The 24248-nt window shown below is 36.4% G+C and overlaps 2 protein-coding genes and 1 pseudogene across 2 annotated transcripts; all 3 read right to left on the reverse strand.

Moving 5' to 3' along the window:
* Positions 1 to 367: 367 nt before the first annotated feature.
* On the reverse strand, positions 368 to 2208 carry LOC143552082 (uncharacterized). Its single transcript, XM_077042384.1, has 3 exons — positions 1813 to 2208; positions 740 to 812; positions 368 to 378 (listed from the first exon to the last, which is right to left on the reverse strand). The coding sequence occupies exons 1-3, from the start codon at positions 2206 to 2208 to the stop codon at positions 368 to 370; spliced, it is 480 nt and encodes a 159-aa protein (XP_076898499.1).
* A 2-nt stretch (positions 2209 to 2210) lies between these two features.
* Positions 2211 to 3011, reverse strand: LOC143552083 (uncharacterized). Its single transcript, XM_077042385.1, has 2 exons — positions 2810 to 3011; positions 2211 to 2698 (listed from the first exon to the last, which is right to left on the reverse strand). Exons 1-2 carry the CDS (start codon positions 3009 to 3011, stop codon positions 2211 to 2213), a joined length of 690 nt encoding a protein of 229 aa, XP_076898500.1.
* A 1057-nt stretch (positions 3012 to 4068) lies between these two features.
* On the reverse strand, positions 4069 to 22047 carry LOC143552085 (uncharacterized; annotated as a pseudogene).
* Positions 22048 to 24248: the final 2201 nt, after the last annotated feature.

Raw genomic sequence — 24248 nt, forward strand, 5'->3', positions numbered from 1 at the left:
TATATACATATATATACACACACACGCACACACACACACACACACATATATATATATATATACTAGGCTAAATGCCCGTGTGATACACAGGCAAAAAAAAAGAAAATGCAAAAATATAAAAGTTTAATATAATACATTAAATTTGATATTATACCTTATTAAGTGTTTATGTTAAGACAAAAAATAAATCATAAATGAAGTCCTAATAAGAAGACTTGTCAAAGTTGTATAATGATACTACGTTTATGCTTTACCTTTGTTATTAAAAATACAGTTGTTTGTTTTAATTGAAGGTGAACATGTAAGCAATTGCATTAAGAAAAACAAAAATAACAATGATAAGAGCTACATTAAGAAATAGTGATTTCTAATCAAAAACTAAAACAACAAATACATTAAAATATAAGTGTTTAAACCATACTATGAACATTCAACACAATAAAGTCAAAAGATGTTTCAACAGAAAACATCAAACCATAAAAACACACAATTCAAACTTGTTTTGACAATAGGCAAAACAAACTTTTCTTTTCCACATTCATTTTAAACATCAATACTGATTCCCTTCCATGAAGAACTTTTGAAACCAACATAAATACTTCATTGAAGTCATACTGAAAGTTTCATTCATCACCATCTTGTAGCGCGCTTGCGTTCATGAATTTTCCCAATTTTGGGAAATTATATCTGAAGTTCAGGCTTGATTGTTCACCATGAAGTTTCATATTTGTTTTACAACCTTGGGGATTATCGAAGGTCATTGGCATTTCATCATAAGCATTAATGTTGTTAGCAATGTGACACGGAAGACGCTACAAAAGGTAAATGAAGAAAAAATTATAAGTTTAGTTAGATTGTAAAATCTATAAGAACTGAATGGATAATATGATAAGTATACAAATTGAAAAAATTGATTGTAATTAGTCAACTTAATATGGTTAACTTATTGGTTGAACTGATTATACGTTAGTATGTTCGATTGAAAATAAAAGATGGTTAACGGATTTTATGAAATGAACGAATTAAACTGAGTATGGGATAATATGTTTAATTATAGGTTATGAAATATAATTTAGGAACTTGAGGGATATCGATTAGTGATCCGTCCAATTATATAAGTTAAAAATGTTAAGTAACAACAATTGTATTAATAATCAAATTACATTTAGTTGTGTATTAACAAATTAATTCCATTAAATTTTAGTGTATTATAGAGAGATTATCTGTGAAAACTATTGAAATATATTCTGAAAATATTTTTGTTGATTTTGGTTATCTATGTTTAAAATTAATTTTATACCATATTCATATAGACAATATTTGAAAACTTTAATATCAAACAAGTATGTAACCAAATAAATTAAATAATTCATAAATGATGAAAAAGTATTTACAAACTTATAAGTTAAACATTACACAAAAGATGCTTAAGAAATTACAAACTTATTACAGATTTCTGAATACTTCTTTGTATACAACATTTGACGTTGTATTTGAAAGATTGTCATCACTATCTAGAATAAGAACCTTCAAACCGTCTCGTCTCGTAACTCTTGATAATGCAACATACAATTGACCATGTGTAAAAACAGGTTTTTTCAAAAACAACCCAACTCTTGATAGTGATTATCCCTGACTTTTGTTTATGGTCATTGCAAAACATACGACAATAGGGAATTGTCTTCTTTGTAATTTAATGTGGAGTTTTTTGTCTGTAGGTATCAAGGTAATTATGGGAAGATAGTGACGATCTCCGATATTACTTCCAGATATAATCTCTACTTTTATAACACGATTTCCCAATGACACTACCTGTAATCGAGTTCCATTACACAAACCACTTTTTTGGTTAATATTTCTAAGAAGCATAACCGGAACACCTACTTTTAATACCAATCTATGGTTTGGCAAACCTGAAGCTTTAATTCCATTAAGAATATCGGGTGAGCATAAACTTTCATCTAAATTCTCATTAATCATTTCAGTTAGAGAGATACTATCTGAACTTAGATATTCCTTTTCATCTCCTGGAAATAATGAGAGCAAGCGCTCATTAATTTCATGAACAACATCATTTTTTGGAGCCAGTATTGCTCTTTCGTGAAAGAAATTTGGCCTTTTGAAATTATCAAGAATGGATGGATATACAAATTCTATTAGATCAGAAATTGGATCTGTTGAATCTTTGATGAGAAGGTCTTCTGGCATTTCTATAATTGCTTCACCCGTATTTTGCCACCAACATTACCCTCCCCTATATCCAAGAGCCAATTTGCAAACAACTTTGTTTGTTTTAATTGAAATGAGTCGTTTGAAGTTGTCAACCTTAAATTTTTTGTCAGCTTAAGCACCTTGTAGTTCATCCAAATGTAAGACAAACTTAAAGAGGCATTTACAATTTGTTGCCTGCTTCCACCGGGGACAACTGGTAGTATCTGATGAAAATCTCCTCCAAAAACTATTACATTTCCACTAAATGGTAGGTCAGATGATTTTCCAGATTCAGATGAAAATATGTCTTTTAAGGATCTATCCAAAGCTTCAAATCCATGTTTATGTACCATTGGTGCTTCATCCCAAATAATGAGTGATGTTTCATGTAATAAATGTGCAAGATCGCTGTCTGGCTTTATGTAACACAATGAATCCTCAACTAAATTTATAGGAATGTGAAACCGGGAGTGTGCAGTCCTTCCTCCTGATAACAAAAGAGATGCAATTCCACTTGAAGCGAAACTTAAAACAATTTTCCCTTCAAATCTTATGGATGCAGATAAGGTCTTCTAAAGAAATGTTTTTCCCGTCCTACCGTAACCATAAACAAAAAAGACACCTCCTTTATTCTTACCCATTGCTGTGATGATTTCCTCATAAATAAGTCGTTGTTCATCAGTCACTGAAGAAAAAAGCTGACCAAACTCTTGAACTAAAATCTCTTTGTCGTAAGCTAGTTCTTCACTAAGTAGGAGATTGTTTGCGAAAGAGATAGATTCATGATCAGGAAAAGGCATTGTTGAAAACCTTTTTAGACTGGAGTTATTTCTAAGCAAGAACTTTTCAAGTTCAAACAATTTAAGGTTCTTAAGTTATTGTTCATTAAGTACTAAACCTGAAAGTGTTGTTAAAATTAGTCTGCATTAATTAAATATACTGATTTTGAAGTATAGTTATAACATCAAATTGTAAATAATTTTAATTGTTGATACCTGGATTCTTTAAAAGAATAAGTTGGTGAAACAATTTCAGGCCTGTTCTTAGGTAATTCCACGTTCTTTCCCATACAATTTCAGGTCTAGAGATACTCTCAGACATTAACATTGTAGCAAATAAACTTCGTAAATAAGAACCATTGCCTGTGAAACTTGCTTCTGAGATTGCTTCAATGTATTCATTGTCATCATCTAAAAGGCCATACGCGTAACATGCATCCCTAAATGTACGATATACCACATGATTGACTGTTTTGATTTCGTTGAATGTTCTTGGACCTTTTACTTTGTTTAACAAAATTCGTAAATAATACGCTTCGTCAAGAGAGGGAGAAACAGAATGAATTCTACCAATTGAAAACTCTTTTTTTATTTTTTCCCACATGCGTTTATCGACCTTCCAAACAAACTTTGTAGGAAACTCAATATAACTTAGTTTGCGTGCCTCTGGGTAAGTTTTATTGGAGTTCATCCATTCTAAAAACATGGAAGTAGCCACTGAAGGTTTATCTAAGATATCGTCTATATCATCTAAGTCTTCATATATAACTTGTTGTTGTCCTGGAAGATGAAAAGGAAGCCTAATAATTGAGGGATTCCTATAATGAATGTCATAAGAGAAAATCCGCCATGATGCTTCACATGCAGATATGTATCTACAACTATAGTAATCTTTTATTTCATCTACGGCTTCTTGATGGTCATGTTGTTGATTGCTTGGTACAAAACAAATAGAGGCCCTATCATGGCCTTTGTTTATATATTTGAACAAATATTTGATTGAACTAGCCTGATTGTACCACTCCACATTGATGTGCACTTGATATCTTTTTAAAAGTTTTTTGTTATATGGAACAAATCATTTGTTATCTAACATGACATTTGACTTGTCAACAAAACGCCCGTCGTTACGCCTTCTATATACAGGGTAACCTTCACCATCTATGGATGTAAATTCACGGAATTTCGTCGGAAATTTTTTAGAACACTTTCCATCAATCATGCATGGACAGTTCATATTTTCAATGCCACAAGGACCATGAATCATGAACTCCTTTACAAGATAATACAACTCTGGATCTTCAACTTTGTCCGGTAATTCAGCAGAAATGAATGGATCAATATGGTCGACCGTTGGAAGCTTGTGATCGGCATGCATAAACAAGCACAGATGAGCATGAGGCAACCCACGCTTTTGAAACTCCACCGTATATTCAACTAAAAAAATGGAAATAAAATAACAAAAAGACAGAAAGTTGTTAAAAAAATGTTGTGAAAACTATTAAAAATCGTGAATAAATAGATTATATTTGCTAAAATTTAAATGAAAGTAAAGCACTGATTTCATCTCTAAGTATAATACATGCTTCAACCTTTTAGGTACAAAATTTCAGGTTAAAAAGATATGGATATAACCTAACTCTGCACGTTATATAATAATAATAGTAACATACTGTATTGCATATGTATGGAACCCTTAATGTGCTAATTTTGATGTTGTATATGTATATGTGTTTTATGTGAAAATGTTTATCACTTTACATATATTTATAAGTAAAACTAAATAGAATTAACCATAAATACAAAATAAAAGTAGTTTTAATATATACTTCGGTATGAATAAACATGTAAAAACCGGTGAATAATAGAAGGATGATTAACATACCTCCTTAAACTTTTCCGAGTATTGCATTATCCTTCAAGTCCTTAATTACGGCATCCAACTTTATTTTAAATATTCTACATAAAATATCAGGCCTGTCTTCTGCCTTGAGCGTCATGCCTTCAAGAAACCTCTTAACTTCTGGCCACTTTGGGTTACATGTGATTGTTATGAAAAAATCTGGATATCCATACCACTTACAAAGCGATATGGCATCCAAACAGTTTTGCAGCATGTACCGTGAACTACCAGTAAAAGAGGAAGGTAATATAACGCGCTGAGCGATTTTCGAAACATCATTGTTTCCTTGGTTTTTAACAGACCGTAGATTCTCGTAAGTCTCACATCTTAGTTTCTTTGGTTGGTTACGTATGTAAAAGAGTCTTTCGCTTTTGATCATAGTATGCTCATCTACCAACAATTGTTGAAAAAGCCTCCTCGCATTTAGAGGCAAAGAAAAAACATTAACTCTGTCTTGGCATCTGTAAGCAAAAGACTCCCTCATTGTGCATGTATGTCTTTTAGAGTTGTTTGAAGTAGAAACATCTTGATGAAGGATGTCTATTCTATAACCATCATCACCGTACGAATAAAGTAGCGGATATTGAAGCGGTGAATACAAAGGATGTAGTTCACTTATCAATTGAATTGTACCTGATTTAGTCTTGACAATAATATCTCTAGGTTCCAATGACTTTTCAATGTCTCCAACTATTAAAGCTGCAACTTCGGAAGCGGTAGGTAAGTTATATGTCCTTCCATCTTGTTGCCTTTTTGCAATAAGGCGTATCCTTAGATCCGCGTTAGGATTTGTTTTAAAACAATCTTGTGCCATTCTATAAGATTTAACCAACTCATTATGTGAATCTAGCATGAGCTTCAAATCTTGTATAATCTCAATATCTATTATGTCTAAACTTGATGCGGAGGCATTGTTGATTCACTGATTAGAATATGTAAAATAGCAAGTAAGTAATGACTAAAAAATAAAAAATAATTAATTAGGTTAATTAGTAATCATTAAGCTAAATTACCTTAAAGCATTATGTCTGTTTGAAACCTCGTTTTCAGTGTCATATATATACAACTGAGAGAATTTAGGCTTTGGTCCATTCGTTGGTAGCAGACTTCCAATAGCTTGGTAATTTTCACCACTAAGTCTAAATACAAAGGGAGTATTACCTCTGTTAATGGATGAATCAACTTTACCACCCATCAAAGTAAATGAAAACATTGAATTGTAACGGCGAATGTTTTTCATAAAATGTTTTCTTTTTGAATTAGAACAAATAAAAAGACTTTTATAATCATCTGGCGGCTCCTTCAAATCTGGAAGTTTAACTTTGCCATAACCACAACATTGAGAAAAGCTTGATTTGGAGAGTCTTTTATTTCCTCTTAGTGCTTCATCCTTCCACAATTTTGCATGAAATTTGTCGCATACATGACTTTGATCACCATGATCCAAGTAATCTGTTAATGGTCTTTTGTAAGTTTTATAACCATCTTATTCTACTGCACTATTGTGAAGCTTAATTCTATAATAAAAAAAATAAATTTGTGAAATTGAATAGTACCATTTGATTTACTAGAGAAAACGTCTTCAATAAGTTGTCTATCTTGATCTTCTTCTATTAAATCTAACGAAGTTTCTTTTGATATATTTTTCTTGTTTGACTTGGATTTACCCTTCAATTGTGAATTATTTGATGAAGATGTTTGATTATTGTTATCGGACACACATACACATACACCTACAAAAGGAACTAATACGTAAAATCTATATATACATAAATAAACCTTTAATATTATAGAATTTGATGATAAAAGTTTAATTTCAAATATATATATATATATATATATATATTACCTTGTATAGTTTGTGATAGTTGGAGAGCTTTTACTGCCGTTGAAGAGTTAAATGTTAAAGGAGCACGTTGAAATTTTTGCTTTTTTCTATCCGTAATTTGTTTTCTGATGCATCGACATAATTTGGGGTAGTATGATCATCATTGCTAATTGAAGCTGCAAAACATAAAGTTTGGAAATAAGTATTAAAGTAATTTAATCGGTTTTAAAAAAAACATGTAAGGTTTATTATGTTATACCATTTGTAATGTGTGATAGCAGAAGGGTAGCATGTGTTTGTAAAGAAGTCATACTGTTGTGATGATATGGAGTTGATTTATAAGGACTAACAACTTCATTCGAAAAATCCGGACTTCCATTAGTTGTTAATTTCTTTGAGCTGATTTCCATGTTATGCAAAGCTATTATAAAAAAAATCATATTATTAAAAAATGTAAATTTATTAAAAAATGTTTGAATTTAACTTGAAATTCAGCAAATGTTCTTTTAATATGAAAAAACATAATTAGAAATATCTCACCTCTAACGTTGTCGGATCTTTTTTTATCCATCTTTTCATTTCTAGTTAGTCTATTTTCTTTTGAATCTATACAAACTTAAAACATACAAGTTATTATAATAAAAACAAAAAAATTATAATATATACACACACACAAAGTAAACTTATACCATTTGTAATGTTAGATAATGGACTTCTAGTCTGTACGTTTACAGAACAAATATTGGTATGTTCAAATAGATTTGATGTATAATGAATAAGCATTGCCGGCCTAAAACCAAAACCTTCACAATGTATTAATGGGTTTAAAGTTTGTTGTATGTTGTGTAAACCTAACATAAAAAGTAAAAGTAAATAGTAAGTAATTAAAAGTGTTTTGAATTTGCATAATATAAGTTTTGTAGTGTATTATAAATGTGAAATGTATATATTAAATGACACATATTAAATAGTATTGAGAATATGACTTTTGGCGTAGCAATCGGAATTGAGTACTTTTGATCTTTTGGCATCAAAATATAATTTCCTTCTCTTTCGCACAAGCTTTGTATATATATTTCTAAAGTTTGTATCTGAGAAAATTTTAATATACAAAACTTTAAGACAAAAGCCTTGGAATTTATAGAGAAGTATTACAATAGCAAAAAATTCATAATAAAATAAAGATTAATTTTTTGTAAAAAGTTTGTTAAAAATAAACATAAGACCAATAAGAAATTCAACATCCAACTACAAACAAAATAAACATCACATGGCCAAAAGATTATAGTAGTTTAGAGCAAATGTTACAAAAGTTACCCTAACAAAAGGAAATTGAAATTTCCCAACACAAAGCTTGGACTCAATCTAACAAAATGATTTTGAAGTTCTTAAACCATGAAACTAATTGCGAAGACATTTAACGAAAATATCAAAATTAAACATAGAACTTAAGATTTTGAAGACATCATTTTTCAATCTTGGGAGTAAGAAGAGTTGGCTTGCCATCAGAAGGCGGCTTGGTGGTAGATAATTGGCCAGCATCCTCAAGATCAAAACAACCAAGTTTTTCTTAAATTTTGGATGTTTTGACTTCCCCTTAAATTTTACAGCTTCAACGGCATGCAATTTTTCAATGCGTTTTTCATTCATTGTTTTTGCCAAAGGAGTGCCATTTTCAGCCATGTACTTAGCTACAGCCTAAACATATATATAAACCAAATGTTTCACAATATGTAATCAACATAGAATTACTTAAACATTAATAGCTGAAAAAAAATTGTATTTCATGTGAAATACCTTTGAGCTGCCGGTTTGTGTTGAGTCAACAGCAAGGATTCTCACAGTAAGATCTTGAGATTGAACATCCTACATTGTAATTTAAATATTTACTATCACAAATATAAGTAATGAAAAAAATTAAAAGTTCACACAAGGCATATCTTCAACTCAACAGTTCCTTGAGACTGGATATCATTGACTTCATTGCCAATGGGAGTAGAGTTGTCCACCTACATATTAATAAAAATCTTGATTATTAAAAATGATTATGATTAAAACATAAAAGTTCATGAGCCAAAAAATAGCAGTACCACCTCAACATTGTTTGCCTTCTTTTCGAGTTCAGTAATGACATCCACATCATCAGTCAATTTAGTAATAGCAAAAACGGAGGAACCGTTATCTAAGTTTTATTGTGAGATGTCAATCTTAAAAGCATATTTTTTTCCCAAAAGGACATCAAATTCAGTGGGAGAGTCATCCGTATCAACCCCCTGTAATATATGTAATATATAGAAAGATTTAAATGACGACAAAATTTAAAAAAAGCTTTTATTATAGTTTATGTGTAATATGCGGATCTTAGAATTACATATTTGTCAATAAGAGCCAAGGCAGTTGAGTTGAGTAGCTTGCAAGCATCACGGTTAAATAATATCAAAGAAACAGTTCCGGTCGAGTCTTGAACGGCTAATGGAACTCTGAACCTAAATAGTATATTGTAGTTAAGTCGGTAAGCAAATATAAACAATATGAAATAAATAATGTAATTAAGATAACCGGTGTTTTCAGACCCGGACCGGGCATCGATGTTGACCCGGAAGACATAATAATTCCGGGTCAACAAATCAATTTCAAAAATTCAATTTGTAAATGAAATTAACCAACTTTAAATATATATACATGAACAAATTATATAAGACTTTTTTTAGAATATCGTTAGAAATTTTTTTTTTATAAATATTGAAAATTAAATAAATCAAAAAGGTTAAATAATAAGTAAACAGCTCAAACACCCTGACCCGGCTGGGTCACCGGGTCCCACCTCATGACCTCAAATATATCTTTGTTTTAAAAATGACAAGCATTTTCGGCTGACCGCCACCCGCAAAATCCTGCAGGGTTTTTAGAAAATAGCTCGAATACCCTGACCCGGTCCGGTATAGGGACCGGGTGTGACACCCGGTAAATTCCCAATCCCTTAAACCAATTAATCAACCTAAATATTAGGTAATTATGTTATGTGCGCCCTGCGCGAGCGCGCTATGTTAGAATCGGCGCGTGCATTTGTTATGTGCGCCCTGCGCGAGCGCGCCATACTAGAATCAGCGCGTGCATTTGTTATGTGCGCCCTGCGCGAGCGCGCTATGTTAGAATCAGCGCGTGCATTTGTTATGTGCGCCCTGCGCGAGCGCGCCATACTAGAATCAGCGCGTGTATTTGTTATGTGCGCCCTGCGCGAGCGCGCTATGTTAGAATCAGCGCGTGCATTTGTTATGTGCGCCCTGCGCGAGCGCGCTATGTTAGAATCGGCGCGGGTATTTGTTATGTGCACCCTGCGCGAGCGCACCATGTTAAGAACCTGCGTGGGCATATGTTATATGCGCCATGCGCGAGTGTATTGGTTTTATGTTTCTATAACTTAATGTTGTCTAATGGGCTGACCGTCTCGCATGATGCTAAGGCGGGTGCATCCCAAATCGTCTATGCGCGTGCGGAAGGGGAACTAACCTCCCCGCATGGCGGGAACATTGAGAGCTAGTTTGTCTGAAGCTCCAAGATGGAATTGACTTCAACATAACTGATCACTATGTTGAAATACCAAGACCACCTGGAGAATCTACAAATGAAACTCAATGTCCCTAACTGCGAGAAGGTTACGTGCCTACCCGCAGCAAAGAAATGTCCTTCACGCAGAAAGCTATGCGCATAAAGTGATACGCACAGAACACTCAGTCTATTCTCCAGACGTAAGGAGATTACTCCCGCCCAAAAGAAAACAGTAGCGTGTTTCAGAGATTTTCCACTTTTTACTGTACACTGACAAAAGTACCTGAAAAAGCACACTGTAACATGAAAAGTCAACTGTCAGCCACCCTATTCTCACCAACCCCAGACCTGCATGTCCTGACCAAATCAAATCAAAATCTTTTATCCACTACTCCACTTTTAAATAAATAATAATAATTTCCATACTTTATCATCATTACACCTAGATATGAAAAGATTACAATCCCCTAAAGCAAGGGATTGTGTTCCCTTGAGTTTGACTATAAATATGTAACCTAAGTTATCACCAAAACACACTTCGAACTTCTCTCTTAAGAACTGCAAACTTGCACTAATCATCTCCCAAGCATCCGATCCTGTTACTAGGTAAGCCGAGAATATAACCTTGAGATCTACCTTCCAACCCTTATATTCTCCTATTTCTTGATCTTAATATATATACTTCTTAATCGTATTCTAGGCCTTCAATTCAAAGGCCAACACCAAGAAAACCCGAATCTCGATTAATCCCTTAACAAGAACCACAGGTGAGTCTCACAGCCCCTATTTTCACTATTTTCACTGTTTTTAAACTGTTTTCGGGGCGAGGGACACGTACTTAAATTACGATTTATCATGTTATACTTACAAGTTATGCAAACGATTGTGCTTAAATTATGTTTCATGATGAGCAATGCAAACGGTTATCTATGGTTTACGATGTATGTGCGCCAGAATTCGAGTAAGTGATCACTTTACCATTGGAACTCTAAGGGTAGGGACTGCTGGTTTGATCCGCCCACTCGTAGGGGTCGCACCTCTTACACAGACGAGTGCCTAGTATGGTCATGGGGCAGTACTATGGGTTTGAGCCCGCTCGTAGAGGTCGCTCCTCTTACGCAGACGAGCGCCTTGTTTTCCGGCACAACGTCTGCGCGTAACCCGCGGGACGGTATTATTCGCTCGTAGTGGCAGCGCCACTTACACAGACGAGCACGATTTTTCAGAAGTGTCCGCGCGTAACCCGCGGGACAGTATTACTTGTTTCGCTCGTAGTGGCAGCGCCACTTACACAGACGAGCACAGTTCCCAGAAATGTTCGCGCGTAACCCGCGGAACGATTTTATCAGAATGTGTTGATAGAACTATGTTTTACCAAGCATGTGTTTTAATGATGCTATCAGAATTATGTTTCAGAATGATTTTTATCAAGATTATGATGCAATACGATTTATCAAGTTACTAAAACTTGTGAACTCACTCAGTTTATACTGATTCAAATGTTTTACGTGTCTTTCAGGAGATAACTAGGTAGCGCTTGGAGTCACACTTAGAGCACCTCACGCTGAACATCTAAAACTAGCTTTTTGGAAGATTTTAGCTCTATCCCTTCGATGCGCGTGGTTGTTCCCGCCGCGCAAGGGGATATGGCGTGGAAATCTTCAACAGTTTTTATACTTGGATGTTTTTATGTAATTTTTAAACAATGTAATGTATTTGTATTAAACATTTCATGCGCAATGAAAATCTTACTTTGAATGTTTGCAATGGCCCGTGCTTAATTATCAATTCCCACTCGCGCGCGCCCGGCTGTTTCCGCCGCTCAGGGCCGGGTGTGACAGATTGGTATCAGAGCACTGGTTATAGCGAACTAGGAAAAGAAGTTTTAACCTAGACTATAACCGTTGGGGAATCGCATGAAATATTTTTTTTTCAAAGAAAATATTTTCAAAAGAAACTATACACACACTTAGGAACACGGGTCACACAGTGTCTAGTGAATAAAGATAAAGAACATTATGTGCTCAGAGTACATGCGCTAAGTTTAATATATTTTCATTCTCTTTTAAAGCGAGAATGCCTCCAACCAGAGCCAAGGGAATTACCATGACACCCGAGGAACTCGCGGAAATAATCGCGCAGGCGATTGCGACACATGAGGCCAGCAAGGCCGAATCAAGTCAGGGTCGTCAGAACGAGACCCCAGAACCCGATTCAGGAGCCTTGGACAAAGGGTGCTCCTATAAGACATTTATGGCCTGTAGGCCTTGGCCATTCAAGGGTACCGAAGGGGCCATTGGGCTCTACAACTGGATTGACAAGATGGAGACAGTTCTCTCCATTAGCAGATGTAGTGAGAACCAGAAGGTTCTTTACGCGACATGCATGTTCCAAGAAGCAGCTTCGTCTTGGTGGAAACTTCAAGTGAAGACTTTGGGGCGAGAAGTTGCTCTTCACAAGACCTGGGAAGAACTGAAGGAAATGATGATGAGAAAGTTCTGCTCTCGCGCAGAAATTCAGAGTCTGCAGCAGGAATTCTGGAACCACACCATGGTAGGAACGGATATCGACGCCTACAACAACCGGTTCAACGAGCTTTGCCAGTTGGTACCAGACATGGCAAACACGGAGGAAAAGAAGATCGAGAGGTATATTTTTGGGTTACCTCCTGTTGTTAGGGTTTCGCTCAACGCCGCAGCGCCTCCAACCTTCGATGAGGCGGGTAGCGCGGGCCATCACCCTTACAAGGGATACGGTCCGTGCGGGTATGTTGACTACGCGCGGAAACGAGCAGCGAACCTCTGACTCCAAGAGGAAATGGAACTCTCACCACCGAGGGTCCGACTCCAAGCAGCCACCGTTCAAGAAGCAGGAAAGCGCAAGGGTTTACGCGATCCAAGCCGCGGAGCCATCTAGGAAAGGATACAGCGGGCCTTACCCATGGTGCAACAAATGCAAGTTTCACCACGAGGGTGAATGCGCGAGCGTCACGTGCGCCAAATGTAACAGGCCAGGGCACAAGACGGTGAATTGCCGTGCTAAAGAAGCTGGAGCCAGTGACAACTGCTACGCATGCGGAAAGCCAGGGCATTTCAGTCGGGATTGCCCGCAAAGGGGAAACCAAGCTCGCGGGAGAGCTTTTGTGATCGGCGCGGGTGAAGCTAAAGAAGAGCCGAATGTGGTAACTGACTCCCTAGGCCTAGCAACCAGTAGGCTAGACACACCTTATACCATAGAACTAGCCAATGGTAGGCAGTTATGCGCAAGCGAAAGAACCGAACAATGTGTAATAGTCATGGGAGGTCACGGGTTCAATATTAACTTGTTGCCAATAGACTTGGGAAGTTTTGACATCGTGGTAGGTATGGATTGGTTAGTCGAGAACCGCGCGGAAGTTATTTGCCATGAGAAGCAGGTTCGGATCCCACTGTTGAACGAAGAAACCTTGGTAATTCAAGGGGAAAGAAGGGGAGTTGCGACAAAACTAATTTCGTGCCTAAAAGCGCGCAAGTGCCTAAGGAAAGGGTGCTACGCCTTCCTGGCGCATGTAGTAGAGAAGAAAGGAGATGAGCGAAGAATTGAAGACTTACCAGTAGTGCGCGAATTTCCAGAAGTTTTTCCTGAAGATTTGCCCGGATTGCCGCAGCCGCGACAAGTAGAATTTCGTATTGATTTAGTCCCAGGAGCTGCGCCAGTAGCTCGAGCGCCTTATCGATTAGCTCCATCTGAGATGCAAGAGCTATCCAATCAGTTACAGGAACTATTGGATAAGGGTTTCATACGCCCAAGCTTTTCACCTTGGGGAGCTCCAGTACTGTTTGTTAAGAAGAAGGATGGTTCCTTCCGGATGTGTATTGACTACAGGGAACTGAACAAGCTGACAGTCAAGAATCGGTACCCTTTACCGAGGATTGACGACTTATTTGACCAGTTGCAGGGATCCAGTTATTATTCAAAGATAGATCTACGGTTAGGATACCACCAACTTAGGGTCCATGAGGAAGATGTGCCGAAAACAGCCTTCCGAACTAGATACGGCCATTATGAGTTCTTAGTGATGCCCTTCGGGCTAACTAATGCGCCGGCTGTATTCATGGATCTGATGAACCGCGTGTGCAAACCATACTTGGACAAGTTTGTGATTGTGTTTATAGATGATATTCTGATTTACTCTCGGACCAAGGCCGAGCATGAGCAACACCTGAGATTGATTTTGGAATTGTTGCGGAAAGAAAAGTTGTATGCGAAGTTTTCCAAATGTGAGTTTTGGCTTAGAGAAGTTCACTTTCTCGGTCACGTTGTAAACGAGAAAGGAATACACGTTGATCCTTCCAAAGTCAAGGCCATCGAAAACTGGGAAGCGCCAAAAACCCCAACTGAGGTGAGGCAATTCCTAGGACTAGCTGGCTACTATCGACGCTTCATTGAGAACTTCTCCAAGATAGCTCTACCACTGACCGCGCTAACTCAGAAAGACAAGAAGTTTGTTTGGGGCGAAAATCAGGAAACAGCATTTCAAATGTTGAAACAGAAGTTATGTAGTGCGCCAATTTTGTCTCTGCCCGAGGGGACGGATGACATCGTCGTTTACTGCGACGCTTCACATCAGGGACTTGGATGTGTCCTTATGCAGCGAGACAAAGTCATAGCGTATGCCTCGCGCCAACTCAAGACCAATGAAAAGAACTACACAACGCATGATCTGGAACTTGGAGCGGTTGTCTTCGCGCTAAAGATTTGGCGCCATTACCTCTATGGTACAAAGTGTATAATTTTTACGGATCACAAGAGCCTTCAACATATATTTGATCAAAAGGATTTAAACATGAGGCAACGAAGATGGGTTGAACTGTTGAACGATTATGATTGTGAAATAAAGTATCACCCTGGAAAGGCGAATGTGGTGGCAGACGCGCTAAGCAGGAAGGAGCGAATAAAAACACTACGAGTCAAGGCTCTGAGGCTGACCATTCGCGCAGATCTCTTTACCAGCATCCGAAACGCTCAGCAAGAAGCCTTGAAACCAGAGTTTGTTAAAAACGAATGCCTTGGGGGTATGATTAAGAGTTTGGAACTTAAAGAGAACGGCAATCTATATTTCGCTAACCGCATATGGGTCCCTCTCAAGGGAGGATTGCGCGAGCAAGTATTAAACGAAGCTCACAAGACGCGGTATTCCGTACATCCTGGCGCAGACAAGATGTACCAAGATGTTAAAGCGCTGTATTGGTGGCCCAATCTTAAAGGCGCCATCGCGACGTATGTCAGTAAGTGCCTGACGTGTTCGAAGGTAAAGGCTGAATACCAGAAGCCGTCGGGGTTGCTTCAACAGCCAGAAATTCCCATGTGGAAGTGGGAACAAATCTCTATGGACTTCATCACCAAACTGCCAAGGACACCTGGGGGTTACGACACGATCTGGGTTATTGTGGATCGGCTAACTAAGTCAGCGCACTTCCTGCCGATCAAGGAAACCGATAAGATGGAAAAGTTAGCCCGATTATATATTCGAGAAGTAGTTTCAAAACATGGAGTCCCAGTGTCCATCATTTCTGATAGAGATAGTCGGTTCACCTCAAGATTTTGGAGATCGTTACAAGGGGCTTTAGGTACTCGTCTTGACATGAGTACGGCATATCATCCTCAAACGGATGGGCAAAGCGAGCGAACAATCCAGACATTGGAAGATATGCTACGCGCGTGCGCAATCGATTTCGGAGGTAGCTGGGATACTCATCTCCCATTGGTTGAATTTTCTTACAACAACAGCTATCACACAAGCATCAAGGCTGCGCCATTCGAAGCTTTGTATGGGCGCAAGTGTAGATCCCCACTGTGCTGGGCTGAAGTGGGTGACAAGCAAATGACTGGTCCAGAATTGATCCAAGAAACAACAGACAAGATTTTTCAGATACGGGATCGCCTTAAGACAGCGCGCGACAGACAGAAGAGCTACGCAGATGTGCGAAGGAAACCATTGGAGTTTCAGGTAGGGGATAGAGTACTTTTGAAAGTCTCTCCATGGAAAGGAGTCCCCCGTTTCGGCAAGCGAGGAAAGTTGAATCCGCGCTACATTGGACCATTTGAGATCCTGGAAAGGATCGGTCCGGTTGCTTATAAACTCCGTTTACCCGCCGAACTCAGTGGAGTTCATGATACGTTTCATGTGTCCAACCTCAAAAAGTGTTTATCTGACGAAACGTTGATTTTGCCGTTGGAAGAGATTCACATCGACAAACAGCTGCACTTCGTAGAAGAACCTATAGCAGTAACCGATTGGAAAGAACAAAAGTTACGCAGAAGCAGAATCAAGTTAGTAAAGGTTCAATGGAACTCGAGGCGTGGGCCTGAATTCACTTGGGAAAGAGAAGACCAGATGCGCAAGAAATACCCACACCTCTTTCAGAGCATGGCTTCTGCCAGCAACGTCTCCTAAATTTCGGGACGAAATTCTCTTAACAGGGGGAGAATGTGACACCCGGTAAATTCCCAATCCCTTAAACCAAGTAATCAACCTAAATATTAGGTAATTATGTTATGTGCGCCCTGCGCGAGCGCGCTATGTTAGAATCGGCGCGTGCATTTGTTATGTGCGCCCTGCGCGAGCGCGCCATACTAGAATCAGCACGTGCATTTGTTATGTGCGCCCTGCGCGAGCGCGCTATGTTAGAATCAGCGCGTGCATTTGTTATGTGCGCCCTGCGCGAGCGCGCCATACTAGAATCAGCGCGTGCATTTGTTATGTGCGCCCTGCGCGAGCGCGCTATGTTAGAATCAGCGCGTGCATTTGTTATGTGCGCCCTGCGCGAGCGCGCTATGTTAGAATCGGCGCGGGTATTTGTTATGTGCACCCTGCGCGAGCGCACCATGTTAAGAACCTGCGTGGGCATATGTTATATGCGCCATGCGCGAGTGTATTGGTTTTATGTTTCTATAACTTAATGTTGTCTAATGGGCTGACCGTCTCGCATGATGCTAAGGCGGGTGCATCCCAAATCGTCTATGCGCGTGCGGAAGGGGAACTAACCTCCCCGCATGGCGGGAACATTGAGAGCTAGTTTGTCTGAAGCTCCAAGATGGAATTGACTTCAACATAACTGATCACTATGTTGAAATACCAAGACCACCTGGAGAATCTACAAATGAAACTCAATGTCCCTAACTGCGAGAAGGTTACGTGCCTACCCGCAGCAAAGAAATGTCCTTCACGCAGAAAGCTATGCGCATAAAGTGATACGCACAGAACACTCAGTCTATTCTCCAGACGTAAGGAGATTACTCCCGCCCAAAAGAAAACAGTAGCGTGTTTCAGAGATTTTCCACTTTTTACTGTACACTGACAAAAGTACCTGAAAAAGCACACTGTAACATGAAAAGTCAACTGTCAGCCACCCTATTCTCACCAACCCCAGACCTGCATGTCCTGACCAAATCAAATCAAAATCTTTTATCCACTACTCCACTTTTAAATAAATAATAATAATTTCCATACTTTATCATCATTACACCTAGATATGAAAAGATTACAATCCCCTAAAGCAAGGGATTGTGTTCCCTTGAGTTTGACTATAAATATGTAACCTAAGTTATCACCAAAACACACTTCGAACTTCTCTCTTAAGAACTGCAAACTTGCACTAATCATCTCCCAAGCATCCGATCCTGTTACTAGGTAAGCCGAGAATATAACCTTGAGATCTACCTTCCAACCCTTATATTCTCCTATTTCTTGATCTTAATATATATACTTCTTAATCGTATTCTAGACCTTCAATTCAAAGGCCAACACCAAGAAAACCCGAATCTCGATTAATCCCTTAACAAGAACCACAGGTGAGTCTCACAGCCCCTATTTTCACTATTTTCACTGTTTTTAAACTGTTTTCGGGGCGAGGGACACGTACTTAAATTACGATTTATCATGTTATACTTACAAGTTATGCAAACGATTGTGCTTAAATTATGTTTCATGATGAGCAATGCAAACGGTTATCTATGGTTTACGATGTATGTGCGCCAGAATTCGAGTAAGTGATCACTTTACCATTGGAACTCTAAGGGTAGGGACTGCTGGTTTGATCCGCCCACTCGTAGGGGTCGCACCTCTAACACAGACGAGTGTCTAGTATGGTCATGGGGCAGTACTATGGGTTTGAGCCCGCTCGTAGAGGTCGCTCCTCTTACGCAGACGAGCGCCTTGTTTTCCGGCACAACGTCTGCGCGTAACCCGCGGGACGGTATTATTCGCTCGTAGTGGCAGCGCCACTTACACAGACGAGCACGATTTTTCAGAAGTGTCCGCGCGTAACCCGCGGGACAGTATTACTTGTTTCGCTCGTAGTGGCAGCGCCATTTACACAGACGAGCACAGTTCCCAGAAATGTTCGCGCGTAACCCGCGGAACGATTTTATCAGAATGTGTTGATAGAACTATGTTTTACCAAGCATGTGTTTTAATGATGCTATCAGAATTATGTTTCAGAATGATTTTTATCAAGATTATGATGCAATACGATTTATCAAGTTACTAAAACTTGTGAACTCACTCAGTTTATACTGATTCAAATGTTTTACGTGTCTTTCAGGAGATAACTAGGTAGCGCTTGGAGTCACACTTAGAGCACCTCACGCTGAACATCTAAAACTAGCTTTTTGGAAGATTTTAGCTCTATCCCTTCGATGCGCGTGGTTGTTCCCGCCGCGCAAGGGGATATGGCGTGGAAATCTTCAACAGTTTTTATACTTGGATGTTTTTATGTAATTTTTAAACAATGTAATGTATTTGTATTAAACATTTCATGCGCAATGAAAATCTTACTTTGAATGTTTGCAATGGCCCGTGCTTAATTATCAATTCCCACTCGCGCGCGCCCGGCTGTTTCCGCCGCTCAGGGCCGGGTGTGACACCGGGTCCCGATCGGACCGACCGGGCCGGGTTTCAAAACACTGAAGATAACTCATGAACCCGGACACATTACCGGGTCAGAGGTCGGACAGAACCGAGAGGTCAGCCCCGGATGTTGACCCGAAAGACGTAATAAATAAATAATATATATATATATATATATATATATAATTAAAACAACTTTAAATATATTTACATGAATTAATTATATAAGATTTTTTTTAGAATATCGTTAGAAAAAATTTCTTTATATAAAAATTGCAAATTAAATAAATAAAAAGGGTTAAATACTTAGAAAACAGCTCAAATAGCCTGACCCGGCCGGGTGGGTCACCGGGTCCCAGCTCAAATATATCTTTGATTTAAAAAATAAAACAGAAGCATTTTACCGGGTCCCGGCCAACCGCCACCCGCAAAACCCGACAGGATTTTTAGAAAACAACTCAAATACCCTGACCCGGCCCGGTATAGGGACCAGGTCCCTGTCGAACCGATCCTACCGGCCGGGCCAGGTTTCAAAACAATGAAGATAACTCATGAATTTGTTAATACCTTTGCAGAACATGAATGACACCGTTATTACAACTTTGGGTTTTACACTTGTAAACCTCCTCCTCGTCAACCAAAGCGCCAACAGTTTGTTTGGTAACCTTTCGGTTACAAGTTTTATAGGCCAAATAATACCACGGCAAGTATTTGGGTATTAACCGAACTGTTCCTACGATTACAACAAATTTGACCTAAAAATATATTTATAAGTTATAAGCACTTAAAAGAAATAGCAATTATTATAATAAAGTAATGTATATAACCTGATACAGATTTAGTTCTGCTATGTTGTTGAACTCAGATCTTACAACGTATTCATCATACAAAGATAAAAACATTCCCGAGAGCTTAGAAGATTGAGTGGAACATGAAGAAGCAGCAGATTTCTCTAGAAGGTTGTTCAAAAAAACATTAATTGGTCAATAGAAGTAAATAACAAGATGTTAAAAATTATTGTTTTAGTATTAAAGTTAGAATACCTGTTTTGAAAGGAAGTGATTTCATCAATTTCAGAGTTGATGAAAAGCTTTGAAACACTGAAACAGTTGTTGACAAAAGCATACTTTCCAAAGTACTTCAATGAACCAAACTGTAGGATGACAACAATGAGACCATCTTGTTCTCTTTTTTCCCAATGCTCAAGTATCATATCAGCATAAGAACCCTACAACAACAAGTAAATTTTTTGCATCATTCAAGAATGTAATTAAGGAAAACGTTTATAAAATAGTTGTTGAAAGTTAACATTTAAAATTAAATAATATTAAAAAACAAACTGTAGATCTTGAAGAACGACATTCAGTTTCTTTGTATCATCCCCCCTTTGTGTTTTGATTTTCTTAGGGGTCCCAACATCAGCAACAAATCCAATAACATCTAAAAAATAACCATTAAAAACATATAATAAACAAATAAATATTGTAAAGTTATAATGAATAAAATTGTTGAGTTTTGTAATTACCTAGTGGTTGATTTTCAGGAATAGTTTGTTCAACCATAACCTTAAAGTTTGTGAATGAAAACCCATATGTTGGACCAGAGAATTGATTGCATCGGTAGATTTCAGTGTCATAATAGATTCCTAGCTTGCTTTGGTTTTCAACGTACTTGTACTTCGACTCGTTTAAACCAATTTTCGGTTTGACAATGTAGTAACAGTCTAAAAGAAACAGATTTAAAAAATAAATGTTAATAGCTTTACTTAAATTGTTTAATAACGTGAGGTGGTGTTACTTTGAAATTACTATAACAATGGTTAAATAAGAATATTATAATTATAAGGCAGGTTCATACAATTATAGTTATAAAATGTTATTTATTAAATAGAGCAGCAAATAAAACAAAAAATTGTGTCACGCTTTGAATGTAGAGAGAATAAAAGCAGGTTCATAGTATATAGCTTATTTAAGTAGGGTCTTAATAGATAAAACTATTGATATCATTGAAATTGAATATAAACCGAATAGATTTGATTGTCTAAAGTGATAACTACAACTCATTCACTATTTAAACCATTCAAATTAAATATTCATTCACATAATATATTAGCCTAGAGTTACTATTTTTAAATCTCAAGTTGCATAAGCCATAACCATTCAAACTGATATTCATTGACACATTATATTAACCTAACTTCAGAATTATGACATATATCGAATCAAAATTTAAATCTCAAGTTGCATAAAGTGACTTAAATATTCTCCTAAATCCAAACTATTTACAATTTTAAATTAAAACAATTTACAATGCTATGAGTAATAGAAAAAAAAAGACTACTTTTCAAAGGGTAGTCCTACAAAAAAATGATTAAATGAGGTATTTACTAAATAGAGAAAAAAAACCTGGGAATATTCTTTAAGCAAAAAGCGTAAATGAAAAAATTTTGATAAGTCATAAAGTATAACCTGATTCATTGAAAATACTTTCAAATCTCGAAAACCATCGACGAAGAAGATTTGCTTGCATAGTAGTACCCTATAAGAATAAAATGAAAAAGTGTGATGTTTTTTTATTAAATAAACTAAATGATAATATGATTAATGAATAAACATATACCTGCTCGTCAACAACGATCATCTCAATGGAGTACCACTGTTGAGGATTGTTGTTCATGGGTTGTTTCCATATTCGGATGACACGAACCTTGACCGTATAATCATGGCGAGACAAATCCATATCCTTTAGGTAGGTGATGCTACCAAGTACAGACAAGCTGTAAAGAAATATAGATGTTTATCAATAAATGTTTAAAAATGTATAAACTATGTTGCAACATGAAAAACAAAACAAAATATGAACAGAAAATAATATACTTGGGTTCCATGAGTTGAGTGGTATTTGGTAGTGTAAGAACTCAATAAACACAAAGAAGTGAGAAGATGGTTTGTAGAAATGTGATGGAGAATAAGTAGTATTTATAATGTTGAAAAGTAAAGAAAAATGTATTTAAGCATGTATTAAAAAAGCTTGAAGTTGAATCTCTATCGGTAAACGTGCTTCTTATAACTATTTAGTGAAAATGTTTGAAAAAGTGATAAGTCCCAATAACAAAATGTAAGGTCAAGTCTCTATATAAGTTAAAACCTCATTGATTATAACAAAAGAGAAAAGCAGATTTTTGAAAGAATGTATAAAAGTTATTTGAAGGATGAATGCATATATGAAGAATGTGTGAAGTTTTTAGGGTATTAACTTTTTTTCTTAATTGGTGTAAGGTCTATAAAAGGTTTGAATAGTAGATATGTGCATGTCAACATAAATAGTTGACCAAAAAGTAAAATTTATAGAAAAACCTCAAATACTATAATTTATGTTATCTCATTTGAGATTTTCTATGTATGGTCATTTCAAATGCAGATTTATGTAAACACAAATAATAAGATTAATGTTAATGTTGAATTTCAAATCTATGTTTAAAAGTAAATTTAAAAAAGAATGCAAAATTGATATAATTTTTTTTAAACAAACATTTTTTTTATAAATCTGGAAATGGTATAAAGATTCAATGTTGTTTATAAATTATTACAACCAAGAGAGAATACAAAGCAGACGTATAAACAAAACAACAATTTAAAAATAAATTTCTTAATCATATATCCTGTACAACAAAACAAAAGGGTAGATTTTGATTGAGAAATGTATATCAATTGTAAAGCTATTTTAAGAAATTTGAATACATGAATAAAGTTTGAAATGTTTACGGTATAAAAGTTTATACTTTTTTGGTGTAAGATGTTGAAAAGATTTGAAAACATGGATATATGTGTAAAAGAGTCATAACTTTAATTTGAACTGAACCAAACCTTTAAAAACTGAAAAAACCTCATTTGAGATTTTCTATGTATGGTCATTCCAAATGCAGATTCAGATTTATGTAAACATAAATAATAAGATTAGTGTTAATGTTGAATTTCAAATCTATGTTTAAAAGTAAATTTAAGAAAGAATGCAAAATTGATATAATTTTTTTAAACAAACACTTTTTTTATAAATCTGAAAATGGTATAAAGATTCAATGTTGTTTATAAATTATTGCAACCAAGAGAGAATACAAAGCAGACGTGTAAACAAAAGAACAATTTAAAAATAAATATCTTAATCATATTTCCTGTACAACAAAACAAAAAGGTAGATTTTGATTGAGAAAAGTATATTAATTGTAAAGCTATTTTAAGAAAACTGAATACATGAATAAAGTTTGAAGTGTTTAGGGTATAAAAGTTTATTCTTTTTTGGTTGAAGGTCTTGAAAAGATTTGAAAACATGGATATATGTGTAAAAGAATCATAACTTAAATTTGAACCGAACCAAACCTTTAAAAACAGAAAAAACCAGTTTTTGTTATTGAATTTTTTTTATAAATTTATTTAAAGACTGAAAAAAGTGAAAAAAAACTGAAACCAAACCAAACTCGTTGTAACAATCGAAAATAAACGGTTTTAGTAACCCAAACTGGAGAACCAGTTTCCGGTTTGGTTTCGGAAAAAAATTACTGAACCAAACTCGGTTTCGCTTTCGACTTGAGATCCTGTGTAGAGTCTCACCTTTAAGTTTTTGATCCTGGGTATGAATTAGTTTTGATATTTACTTTAAGTCTAATAAAATTTACAAGATAATAAATGGTAACCAACATTGGTCTAAATAATAAATGGTAACCAACTTTGGTCTAAATTTGATATTAGAACAGAAAACCATCAACGTTTTAGCTGTATAGATGAAAATGTCACACTATAGTGGTTATTGTTTTTGCAATTGTTAACCATATAAGATCAAAAACTTTTATCATAAATGTTTATGTATCAAGAATGTGGTTTTAATAAACATTAACTACAACTTACAGTAAGGGAGGACCAGCTTCCGCATGAGAGAGCAAATGCTACTAATGGTTCTGATTATTCCAACCCAAACTCGCTTCTTGCAGTTATCTCATCGTTCTTTACACCTATTGCAAATGTCTAATAAAATAAATCAAGAAATTATACAAAAATTAATTGTTGGTGAAAAGTATTCAGATCTCAAGCATAA

The sequence above is a fragment of the Bidens hawaiensis genome, unplaced genomic scaffold (assembly GCF_021521415.1).
Source record: "Bidens hawaiensis isolate Kalapana, Puna unplaced genomic scaffold, B.hawaiensis_p1.1 tig00016760_1, whole genome shotgun sequence".
Lineage (NCBI taxonomy): Eukaryota > Viridiplantae > Streptophyta > Magnoliopsida > Asterales > Asteraceae > Bidens > Bidens hawaiensis.